At 42.7% G+C, this 12508-nt stretch overlaps 1 protein-coding gene across 3 annotated transcripts in view; it reads right to left on the reverse strand.

Annotated features, from left to right (window-relative positions):
- Positions 1-12508, reverse strand: part of dscama (Down syndrome cell adhesion molecule a) — a 100252-nt gene that overhangs the window by 32066 nt on the left and 55678 nt on the right. For 2 of the 3 annotated variants that reach the window (XM_030745885.1, XM_030745886.1), the window contains exons 4-11: positions 8266-8412; positions 6678-6956; positions 6251-6526; positions 5479-5775; positions 3887-4162; positions 2458-2736; positions 786-905; positions 10-189 (exon numbers count right to left, since the gene is read on the reverse strand). In XM_030745885.1, coding sequence (XP_030601745.1) covers positions 10-189; positions 786-905; positions 2458-2736; positions 3887-4162; positions 5479-5775; positions 6251-6526; positions 6678-6956; positions 8266-8412 — 1854 coding nt within the window. Of the gene's footprint in view, positions 1-9; positions 190-785; positions 906-2457; positions 2737-3886; positions 4163-5478; positions 5776-6250; positions 6527-6677; positions 6957-8265; positions 8413-12508 lie in introns of those variants that run through there. The other variant, XM_030745887.1, reaches the window with a different exon arrangement.

Raw genomic sequence — 12508 nt, forward strand, 5'->3', positions numbered from 1 at the left:
CAGACTTACTTTTGACATTGAGATACATGGACTTGCTGACATCAGCCCCAACGTCATTGCTGACTCTACACAGGTAGAAGCCGCTGTCTTCTTCCAGCACGTGCTTGATGAGCAGAGAGCCGTTGACCAGCACTTCGATCCGAAAGCCTGAGTTGAGGGGGATGGGTTTAAACTGTGGGACCCCAGCACCTGTCACAGAAAACACACTGTTTATTAATGATGAACCAAAGTACTGCATGAGGAAGTTCTGTTTGTTGTCCATGCTCCACTTTTTTCTCTTCAGGAAGGGCCTGCTGAAGTTTCAGTGAAACACACGAGCACTGTCAGCATTTCATGGATTGTGGTTATCGGCATATCTCAAACTTATCTCAAACATTATCCCAGCCGGGCTGAGATAATGTTTCATGTGAAGTATCACAGTTACACAATTTTACACCAACTTCCTTGTTACAGAGAAACAGAAAACTATTCCTTGAACATCCTGGTTTACATCTCATAGTGCTCGTTTGGCCTTGAGGCAGGTGCTTTTATGCGTTTAACCTCGAAGCTGTGGACATTATGTTAGGTGTGCTGACATTTGCAAAAAGATAATTTACAATATATGAGAGGATAAGCTTGGCGTTGGCAAAATAAATAAATAATGAATAAATAAAAGTATATTTCTATACAGCAGCTCTTCTCAACTAGAATTTAAAAGTGTTTGAAAAACCTGTAAAATATCCAAGACTTCCACTAAACCTCAGGGAGACAGTTGTGTATTCAATGTGTCAAATTTGTGGGTTTACCTTTAGAGTACTCCCACTGGATCGTAGGAACAGGATAGCCTTCAGCTGAGCAGTTCAGTATCACTGCCTTTCCATAGATGCCATCCTGGTCTTTAGGTTGCACCACAAATTTGGGAGGAACTGCAAGTGAAGAAGCCTTACAATGAGACCTTTTCATCTAAAACATCACAGTAGCAGTTTAGTTCAGAATGGGAAAAAGATCAAGTCTAAATACAGTTTGGTCTTCAGACTTATCTACTCCCTCCAAGTACTGTGAAGTACAACCACCCCTCATTTCTTTAGATTTTCCTAGAAAAATGGGAAATAGGTGCATATATAAGGCAATAAACAGTCTAACGAGCTTGAGACTTGCTAAAGCTTTTTTTTCAACACAGCCTGAACTCTCTTAGACAAGCTTACTTGTAATTTTGCTAAGTAGTCTTCAGGAATAGTTCTCCAGGCTTCTTGAAGGACACTCGAAGCTCTTATATAGATGTTGATCACCTTTTGTTCCCTTCTCTGTCAGGACGATCCCACACTGCTTCAATAATGTTGAGTTCTCGACTCTGGGGAGGCCAGTCTGTGACTGATAGTGTTTCATTGTGTGTTTTTCTATCCAGGTGTGCTTTTTCTGCATTGCAGTGTGTTTGTGATCACTGTCCTGCTGAAAAATAAAGCCAGTCTGATGCTTTTCAGGTGGTGTTGCATGGTGGATCAAAATCTGACTGTACTCTGCTGTGAATGCCATCAATTTTGAAAAGATCAGACACCACTGACTGAAACGCAGCCCCGAATCATGACAGAGCCTCCACAGGGTTTTACAGATGGCTGTAGACACTCACTGTTGTACCTCTTTCTCCATACATACTGATGACAATTTGAACCAAAAATTCCAAAATTGGATTCATCACTGCTGCCACTGATTTTCAGCCCAGTTCTTGTGTAATTTGACATACCTCAGCCTTTCTCCCTGTTTCCCTTCCTTAAGACGGACTTTTTAACAGCTGCCCTTCCACTGAAACCATTTGAGATGAGGCCTTGGTGAACTGTAGATGTTTTAAGTGAAGGGCCAGCTGTATCTCTCAGGTCCTGTGTCAAGTCTTTGGTGAATATTTTCCTATTTCATAAGGGCACAATTTTCAGATACTGTTCATCTGCTTTAGATAGTTTTTCAGGCCTGCCACTTCTTTGGTCCTCCAGTTGTCCAGTTTCCTCAAGAATTTTAAGGGCACACTGCACACCACGCCAGGACATGTCAAGTTTCTGGCTAACTTGCTGGTGCAACAACACTATTTTATGCCATACTGTGTTATTTTTGGCATTTTCTGTACATTCAACTAAAGAAATGTGAACAAATCATGTTGCTAGGAACAAAATGCCTAAAAATCCTAATTTAAAACTGTTGTGCTAATCTGTGTGACACAACACTGGTTCATCCATTGAGTTAGGTGCATTTTTATGGTTGAATGATTGATAGGTCTGTGTTGACATACAACAAAAACATTCCTCTTAAAATGGTCAGGTACAAGAACAGGACTGAAAAGAAAATCTTTGACAGACCCTCAGAAAGCCCAGAGAACTATTACTCAAGCAAAATATAAAGAAATGAGGGGTGGCTCACGATTTTCCACTGTACTGTACTTCTGCTTATCACCTCCACACTTCATCTCTTGTCAATCTCCCCCCTCCTCACCGCGGACAATGAGCTCGCTCCGGTGTTCTACAGCAGCAGCCTGGTTCCGTGCAATGCAGGTGTAGTTGCCGTTGTGCATCAGTGTGAGGTTGGAGATACGCAAGGAGCTGGTGAAGTCTATGTTGTCTATGGTAACGCCCAGGCTGGCTGGGATTGGCCGACCGTCCTTCTGCCAGGTGATGAAGACGGGTTGGTCCCCGGACATGACCACACAGGGGACGAAGACTCGCTGGCCGATAGAAAACCGGGGAAACTCAAATGGTTGGATGGTAGGCGGGACTGTAATAGAGATGGGAATATTGCTTCAGGCCTGTGGTTTATGTGCCCATAATCTTTGTTTAATTTCAGCCAGTGCTGCTCAAACACACAAACTTCTCATGCACATTAACACTATACTATATGTCATGGCTGAGCTACTTTACAAAGCACTCCCATAGCAACTCATTAGTCACAATACTCCCTTTATCACCTTGTTTTCCACATCAAGCTGTGATTTTTCAGGAAAGCAAGAAATATTTTATTAGCTCTCCCCATGTGGAGCAGCTGAATCCTCTCCAAAAGCAAGCGTATAGCAATCACTCTCACTCTCTTTTGCTCTCTGGGGACACTGTAGCCATCGTGAGAACCAGATGCTTTGAAAAATTAATGATTTAAAATAACATTGGAATAAGCAGCACTTCAGCGCTTATTTAATTCACAACAAAATAGGCATAATAGGCTCCTGGGGATTCCCTCTCGGCAGTGGTGGAATGCTAAGCAGCTGAGAAGCAAATTAGCCAAGGTGGAAAAGCAGCGTTGCTTTGTCTATGCTGTGCGATTTCCCCGTCAAACACTCGTTAGCACGTCAAGACCGGCCAGAGGGGGTGAGGGTGGGGAGTGGGGGGAATTGGCCCATCCGGCAGTTCAAAATATGCTACGTCACTGAGGATAGAGAGCCCTCCGAGGTTATCATCATCTGGCGCTTCTCAGTCCCACTGCACATTCAGATGAGCTCCAGATAAGCTGGCTGGGATGATGGAGATGGTGCCTTGCTATCAGTGATGTGAGTGCTTTTTTTTATAGGTAATCATATACAAATATCATTCTGTATATCTGTGTTTTCTACAGCAAGGAAAGGGAGAGCCTTTGGTGATGCTTTAATGCAAACAAACACCTTGGATGAAAAAGCACTACAGGGTCAGTGTGCACACTGATGAAGTGATTCCTGTGTGAATCACTCAGAGATTAATGATGGAGTAACTCATGCATGCATTCAGCAAATACAAAGTACAGTACAATACAAATGTGAATGCACATCTCAAACAAATGGCCTCAGCTGTTTAATCATAATGATACACAGATACATTTTCTAATTATAAGCCCCAGGATCACTATACAATGTTGGGTCCTGTGATGTTTCTCTGAAAGTCATTCAGACTGAGGTTCATACCTTTCACGGTAACATAGACGCTCTGATGTGTGGACAGCTGTGGCTGTACCAGCACATTGCACGTGTATTCTCCTTCATCCACCTCCTTCTGCACATCAAACAGTTTCAGTGTGCCGTTATTCTCGAAGGCCCGCTGCCGGTGGTTGTACGGCAGCAAATTGGAGTCCTTGTACCACTTGATGGAGTAGTAGGGGTAGCCAATGACACGGCAGTGGATGTACATGTCCCGCCCGGCGATGGCAGTGAGGTTTTTCATTGGTCTGATGCTGGCAGGCCCTTGAAGGACACATTGGAGAGACAACTCTCTTAAAATGATTTTAAGGTGGTTTGCAGTGTGAAAGATAGCTGTGCTGTGTTGTGTGTGTTTTTAAGACACCACAAAGTTTACATGCATCGATTCACTCTGATACTGTGAAATAAAAATATTACCAAGATGTGCTCGAGGGTTACAGACTGCTTGATTAATTATCATTGGAGTTACTTTAACAAAGATGTAAAAGCAACATAAATCAGACTAAGAACGATCACCGGTGGACCCACTCTGCTGTTTCGTTCATATCAAATCCTGCCTTGTCGGTGCAAAGATTGGTGCATCTTTCTGTTTGAGACTGTAGTGAATATTACCTTTTGCTCCCACCTCTTTGATGCTGGCTGTGATTGCCTCTGACAAGCATTAGAGGAGAATGTTCCCTTTCTCCACTCATGAAGCTATTATCAAAGCCATTACTCACATTGCCAGCTTTTGTGCACACTTGTGAAAAACCAACAGAATAACCAATAGGCTTCCATAGTTCAGTGTCTATCAGGGAAATGGACTATTAGGTGTCTCTTTAAAGCACTGGAGAAGACAGTTTAACTAGGCTCTGTAGTGTACTTTGAGCACAAGCATATCCTGGGTTGCTACTCTCTTTAGCACGATTAAGGAGCCAATGACGTGAGAAGTAGTCATTACACTTTCTCCGCATTGGCACCTGTGGAGATTTATCTTCATTGCTTGGCTGCTTTTCGCATCCATGAACCCTCGCTTAAGGGCTGGAGGATCGGCCTGTTTAGCCCTACAACATGGAAGAACGAACACAATGAAATCAGGCCAATCAGTGCAAAGAAAGTAACATTATCTCTCTGCAACAGAGAAATAATAATAATGGAAAGCACAGCAAGCTTGAATGCCCCAGTGTTACTACTACATGACAGCAGCAATTCAGCCAACCACCTCTCTGTGGAGGGCACATACTGTAGTACTGCAGTCAACACTGTTGCTAACAGAAAATCACCCTAATACTGTCTCAATATTAAGGTATAAGCAGGTGGTAAACCCAAACACAACACCCAATAAACTTTAAAGTAGACCGATAACAGGAAAGGTATCTGCTGAGCAGAAACAGAGCCTTGCCATTAGATTTATAAATATGTCAAAAGTTAGCAACACGGCAACATAATAAAACCTCTTAACAAACTTAGGCATTCTTTCAACATCTGCACATGCGGGCGCTTATAAAGTAGCCAATCAGAAATTCATCAAAACAGAGTGACTCAAGACATGTTGATGTGTATATGTGATGGTGTGTTGGAAGAGTTGATCTGACAAGCACCTCTTACGTTTATTCGCGCCTGGTAGGAAACAGTCCCAGCTGAGTTGTTGCAGATGCAGCGGTACACTCCTCCATCGGGGACCTGAGTCTGGCTGATGTTGAGGTGACTCACCACATGGCCCTCGGCATTGGTGTAGTAGGAGATGCGATGGCGGCTGTCCCGTACCACGGGCTCATCATCCAGAGTCCACGTTACCCGCGGCTCCGGCGTGCCCTTCACTGTGCATGACAATGACACAAACTCGTTGACGTTGTAGACCTTCTCGCTGAATGAAGCCAGAATCTTGGGGGTGCCATCTGCACAGAGAAAGAAGATTTACATGGTGATGTATATTGTGTTGTTCTGGACTAATCCCCCTCAAAGACACTGAATATAAAACCATATCTGATGCCTTTCTAATGAGAATCTTTTCCAACTGCTTTTCAGTGAACACATGCATGTCTCCAGTATAAAAAGCAGAGTCAGAATGAGCAGCAGATTAATCAAGCTCCTCTCTGGCTCCACAACATTACTGATTATCAATATTCTCCTTATATTACTGTGGATATGGGAGACACTGCAGCAGCAGCAGCTCATGCTTTTTCAGAAAATCTAAGAAAAAGGGCTGGACCCTACAGCACTGAGCTCCACATACCCAGCAAATGTGAGCACAGTTTGGACTCACATTAGCATACATAAATTCCCATGCACACAAAACCAAAAAGGTGCACATGCCAAATCTGCACTGTGTGATAACTGCTCCCACCCACATATCTCAGTATGCATTCTCACCTTCCAGTATGACTTGAACAAAGTCCTGGGCAGACATCTTGCCATGTCTGGCAAAGCACTGATAGGCTCCTCCATCACTCTTGGCCATACCAGCCATGACCAGGTTTTCTCTGTTTTGACCTGTCATGCGGACACTGTTACTGGGGTAGATGAGCTCTCCGTTGCGATACCAGGACAGCTGGTACTCCTCAGAGCCAGTTACACTGCAGGACAGTGAAACCTGGCTTCCCACACTGCCCTTCACCTTCCGTGGACTCACCACAACCTTGAGGGGCTCTGTAGGTTAGGGAGGTAATAGTTCAGTGGCATACCAAGTTATCATCATTAAGTAGACTGTAAAATGTAAAAAAAAAAAAAGCTTAATTGACTCCTTATTCCACAATAAAAATCAGCCTCACTGACTTAGAACCATCAAGAGGGCACTGACCTTTTACCAGCAGCCTGCCAACCACCTCAGCATTGCCATAGCCGTTCCACACCTCACACACATACGTCCCTGTGTCACTGGGCTGGGCTCTCTCTATGAGCAGACCTGTCACACTCTGTTTAAAGCGCGAGTCTGTCTCCAGTGGCCGGTTGTCCTTTAGCCAGCGGTATTTGGGTACAGGGTGACCAGAGGCCTTGCAGGGTAGCTCCACTCGATGAGACGCCATCACCTCGCGTCGCTCAAAGCTGTCCAGGATGTGGGGTGCTGAATTGGTGGGATCTGCTTGGGGCAGAGATTTTTTTTTTTATGTGAACAAAAACTGCTTAAAACTCAAAACCTTTCAGGCAACATGGAGGAACATCTAACAAATATGCACTGAATAAATGAAAAAAAAGGCAGATTTTAAAAAATGGATCAAAGCTTTTACTTTCAGAAGTTCCAAAAACATAGAATCCAATAATTACAGTACAATAACTCTTTAGTCTTATGGTAAAACCATGCCTATCTTATAAATATATTTGCAACCTACATATAGTACATTAATAAACTCTGAAATCTACAGTGTCTCTTTAAATAGTTTAGAAAAGGAGGGGCATTTTCTATCCCAAAGTCCTCCCCGAAACTGCGAAAGTTCTCGTGACCTTTATCACATGTCATCCCCTCTTTAATTCAAGTGTTTTTTCCTGTCACCCTCTGTTTAATTCAACTGACCAACATGTTTTTTTACAAGCACACATTTATTTCCATATGGTCCTCTCACATGTAGTCAGTATTTTTGAAGCCAAATGTATCTTACTGTATTATTGGTGATTGTAACCCAGATTCCCGTCCATCCGTCTGTTTACTTGTCTTGTATCATTTTATGCCACAGTGTGTGGGCTCTACAGCTAGTATTAGCAGCATGTTATCCTCATTATTCTAAACCGAACCACAGACTGCACCATTTTTAGAGCGTCTATCTGCTGTTACTGACATATGCTATAGAGCCAGCAAAACTCTGGCTGAATATGCCATTATGAAAACTTATTTAATCATATCAATTTTGATGCACATTCTTAAACTGAAAGCCTAAAGCTTTAAACATGAAAGCTGGAAAAAGATCCCAAAGGGGACAAATTAGTTTACAGTTTTTAGATGATATCCTTTGTTGGTTGTTGTTATGCAAACAGCTGCAAAGTGTATATTTGATGTTTTATCCATCGTCGTAAAAAAAAAAAAAAATCAAGCCACACCACTGCCTGCTTTGACAAGGTTTCAATTAGCTTGTGACCAGCTCTTTATAAAGGTAAACAAGAATGAAGCTAACAGTCAAACTTAGGTTTGGGGGAGACCTGTTCATCCCACAGACTGTAAAGAAAAGAAGGATGTAAGTGAACTCAATAGAACTGGTATACAATTGGATTTTTTTTTTTTTGTAAAAAACAGAAAAATGAAATAAAAAAAAAAAAAGGCTGGATGAAAGCATATGAACCAAACCAGTGACCACACAGCCCTGAGGCTACAGCTTTATAAACAGGCTATAGGACAGTTTATCGTGATCTATAATGCTACTGATGCATATTTATTCTGATTTTGGTGTTCCTGTTACCTGACACAATGAGGCGGGCGCTATTGCTCTGTCGGGTCTCTCCTGTGTACTGATGCCGTGTCATACACCTGTAGTTGTACAGCCCGTCTTCCATTTGCACATCCAGGATATACAGGGCTCCCGTGGATGTGATGAGAAACCGTTGCACTGGAAATGAAAAGATAAATAAAGCTTATTAAAGTTATGTTATTTATGTATAAAGAAACCAAAGAAACTTAGTAAATACCAATAAACTGCATGTGGGCCAGCCAGTGCCAAGCACGCTATTTTCATATGACCTATAAGTGCCATATATTGCCTGGGGTCAATCAGTATGATGTTAAGCATTCTGGAAAAGCTATCTGAGCTCAGTGATGCCCTGGTCTGTGGCTGGCATCTTCACTAGACAGTAGAGTGCAGGATCTCCTCAGAATTCATTAATCTCAACTGAGCATTACTGTCTGGTGCAACAAGCATTTAATTAAAGAAATTAAATAAATCAGTACATAAATGATAAACCACTGTTTGTTTGTTTTTTAATGTTTTTTCATTATGTTTAACTGTCTCAGAAACAGCACGCAAGACAGTTCAAGAACACACACTGCTCAAAAAATTAAAGGAACACTTTTTAAATTAGAGTTGCCTTGAGGCGACTCTTTGTTTTGTGATTTGGTGCCATATAAATTGAACTGAAGTACAGCATCAAATCAATTAAACTTTTGGGAAACTGATCTGGTCAGTTAAGTAGCGGGGCGGGGGGGAGGGGTTTAATCAGTTTCAGCTGCTTTGGTGTTAATGAAACTAACAACAGGTGCACTAGAAGGGCAACAATGAGACAACCCCCAAAACAGGAATGGTTTTACAGGCGGAGGTCACTGACATTTTTCCCTCCTCATCTTTCATCAATATGTGCTATTGCCAGAAGGTTTGCTGTGTCTCCCAGCACAGTCTCAAGAGCATGGAGGAGATTCCAGAAGACAGGCAGTTACTAGAAGATCCTTAACCCATCAGCAGGACCAGTGTCTGCTCTTTGTGCAAGGAGGAACAGGATGTGCACTGCCAGAGCTACAACATGACCACCAGCAGGTCACTGGTGTGAATGTCTCTGACCAAACAATCAAAAAACAGACTTCATGAGGGTGGCCTGAGGGCTCATTGTGCTTTAGCGGGCTCTGTGCTCACTGGCGGCACATCAAGCCCAACTGGCATTTGCCATAGAATACAAGAATTGGCAGGCCCTGTGCTTTTCATAGATGAGAGCAGGTTCACCGCTGGTGCTGGTGCAGTGGGTCCTGGGTTCCTCCTGGTGCACGACAACGCCCGGCCTCATGTGGCGAGAGTATGCAGGCAGTTCCTGGAGGATGAAGGAATTGATACCACTGACTGATGCCCACACTCATCTGACCCAAATCCAATAGAACACCTCTGGAACATTATGTTTCAGTCCATCTGATGTTGCCACGTTGTGCCTCAGACTGTCCACGAGCTCAATGATGCCCTGGTTCAGATCTGGGAGGAGATCCCCCAGGACACCATCCGTCATCTGTGTGGGGGCCACGCAAACTACTGAGTACAAGTTTGAGTTGCTGCAATACCCACACTGGGCATCATCATCACTGTTGCTGCACCATTTTTTCATTTTGATTTTCAGAGTGTCTTCCAACAAACAATGTGGCATCTTTTTGTTCCAAACGCATTACCCAGTCCATATCAATATAAAACTCAAGCACAAAAAGTAAGGAAATTTGTGTTTGGTCAATTATTTCTTTGTTCTAACAATGCTACTTGGCAATGAAAAAATGCATTTGTGGGTTGGGTCCATAAAAACCTTGCCAAATCTTCTCTGCCAATGCCAAACAGCTTATTCTGCTATTGACTCTTGTTTCGAGCTTGTGGTACCCCAGGTGCTGACAATCAGACTTGTCATCATTGAGACAATCACAGTGCAGAGAGATACTGAAATGAGATTTTGCAAACCATGGCAATCCCATAGCTCCACAGTCTGGGACCAAACTCTATCCTCCAAGATGACAACTCTCATCCCCACAGAGCGAGTTTATCAGATGGTAAATGGTAGATGGACTAGTTCTTATATAGCAGTTTTCTACTCTAGCTGGGCACTCAAAGCGCTTTATACAACATGTTTGCATTTACCCATTCACACACACATTCATACAAGCACTGTTTCTACTTCAAAGGGCTTTCTAGCTAACATTCACACACATTCACACTCTCACGGCTGCATCGGAAAGCAACTTGGGGTTCAGTATCTTCGGATATTTTGGCATGCAGACTGGAGCAGCCAGGAATCAACCCACCAACTTTCTGATTAGTAGATGACATGCTCTACCTCCTGAGCCACAGCCAAAAAGACTACTGCCTACAGACCTGACCTCAACTACTGAACACTTCTAGGATCAGCTTGGGTATGCTGTTTGTGCCAGAGTGACCAACACAACCATATTGGCTGGCTTGTACCAGGGAAGATTTGGCAAGGTCATCATGTGGCACCATTTAAGGGGGAAAAAACAGGCTTTCCAATGGTATAAGATTTGTTGTTGTTTGTTACAACAAAGGAATAATTGACCAAACACAAATTTCCTTACTTTTGGTGCTAAGTTTAAATATCATGTTTTTTTTTTTCCCCATTGAAACTTGATTTTAAAAGTGTTCCTTTAATTTATTTTGAGACAGTTAGCATTCCATAGTTCCATAGTACAGTAGTCATAGGTAGAAATAATGCCATGTATCTTCATTTTTATGCACTGAAATCACAACCTTACACATTCTAAAAGAATGAAATAAAGAAAAGCCAATATTGAAGTCTCTTAGCAAATATTTGCAAGTCAAGCGCGGTACGCAGCTCTGTGTGATTGTAGTCACCAAACATCTGCTGCAGCCCATTTAGTTCAGCTAAATCAGCTCTGAGGCACTGTGACAAGGCTGTGTGTTGTATAGCAGTGTAACACAGCTCGTTATCATGTAGCTCATCGCTCTCTTCCCTCTCTCTCAGGGGAAATGCTCTGTCTTTCTCTCTTTCTCACTCAGGTTTTCTCCCTTTTTTTTCTGATCCAGACTAAAGCATGGGGAGCCAGGGATCACAGAGTGCTTTGATAAGGCATGGCTGTGCAGGTCGGATGTGCTAATATCATGCTAATAAAATGCTAATTTGTGTGAAGACATGGAAGTAGAGAGAGGTAGTCAGTGTTTCAGAGGAGTGATGTGTTCTGTAGCCGGTGGCTATTGGGGTATTTCATGTCACAGATGATGGAGAAGCCTATCTTGGATGGGCATCAAATGGGTCTACCGTACGGCGGGGGATTCCGGCAGTACTGCTAGAGATATAATAATGCACGCTTTATGGGATGCTGAATTCCCTCATTTAGCCCTGTCATGACACGTTAACACAGATTTAGACTGCTGGCAGAGGCCTTTGCATAGTGCATGCCTAAAATGATGGTAAAAGGTGTAAAAGTCTTAAGTATGATCTCTGAAATGGCTCAACAATAAAACTCCATTTATAAACATCAGGAGAATGACACTATGTCACTACTAGCGTCTACATTTATGTTTTAAATATCACATTAGGTCTGCCACTGTAGAGGCAAAAAACACACAGCACAATGAAACGTTGATCATAATTTAGACAAACAATACAAAACATGAGTGGAGCCGAAGAGAAAGATGTCGCAATAAGAAAGGTGTGAATGAGAGGACAGAGAGAAATGAGGGGAAAAAACAGAGAAAGAAAGTGGGGAATACACAGGGGGCGGTGGCAAAGATGCTATTGTGAGCAAATGTTGACCTAGATAGAAAAAAAGAGACCATGGGTTTGATATCCTGAAGAAGTTTTTTCCTGCTTGTGGCTGAGATGCACAACCAGGGATACAACTGTGAGACACTGGACTCTTACGGCTATGTGTGTGTATGTGTGTGCACGTGTGTAGTCCTTAGTTACTTAACCATAGAAACAAGCCACAAAACATTATCAAATTAAAATGTTGCTAGTTGCAAATGCATTTGCTTTTTAGGAGTGAAATCATTCAGAGAAAGCTGATATCAAAGGAAACGTGGGGTGCAGTCTGTCTCCACTGCCTTCCCTCTCTCCTGTTTCCTTCTTTCCCTCTGCAACTTTTCTGGCATCAAAAGCTGAAAACCTTATGAATGAGAGGAGCTTTCATTAAAACAGACTGCCTGTCACTATGACAAAAAACTGGGAAAGGGGAGTACGTGTTTTAAATGCACATGGAAAGACACACATACA

This window comes from Archocentrus centrarchus, chromosome 14 (assembly GCF_007364275.1).
Source record: "Archocentrus centrarchus isolate MPI-CPG fArcCen1 chromosome 14, fArcCen1, whole genome shotgun sequence".
Classification (NCBI taxonomy): Eukaryota; Metazoa; Chordata; class Actinopteri; order Cichliformes; family Cichlidae; genus Archocentrus; species Archocentrus centrarchus.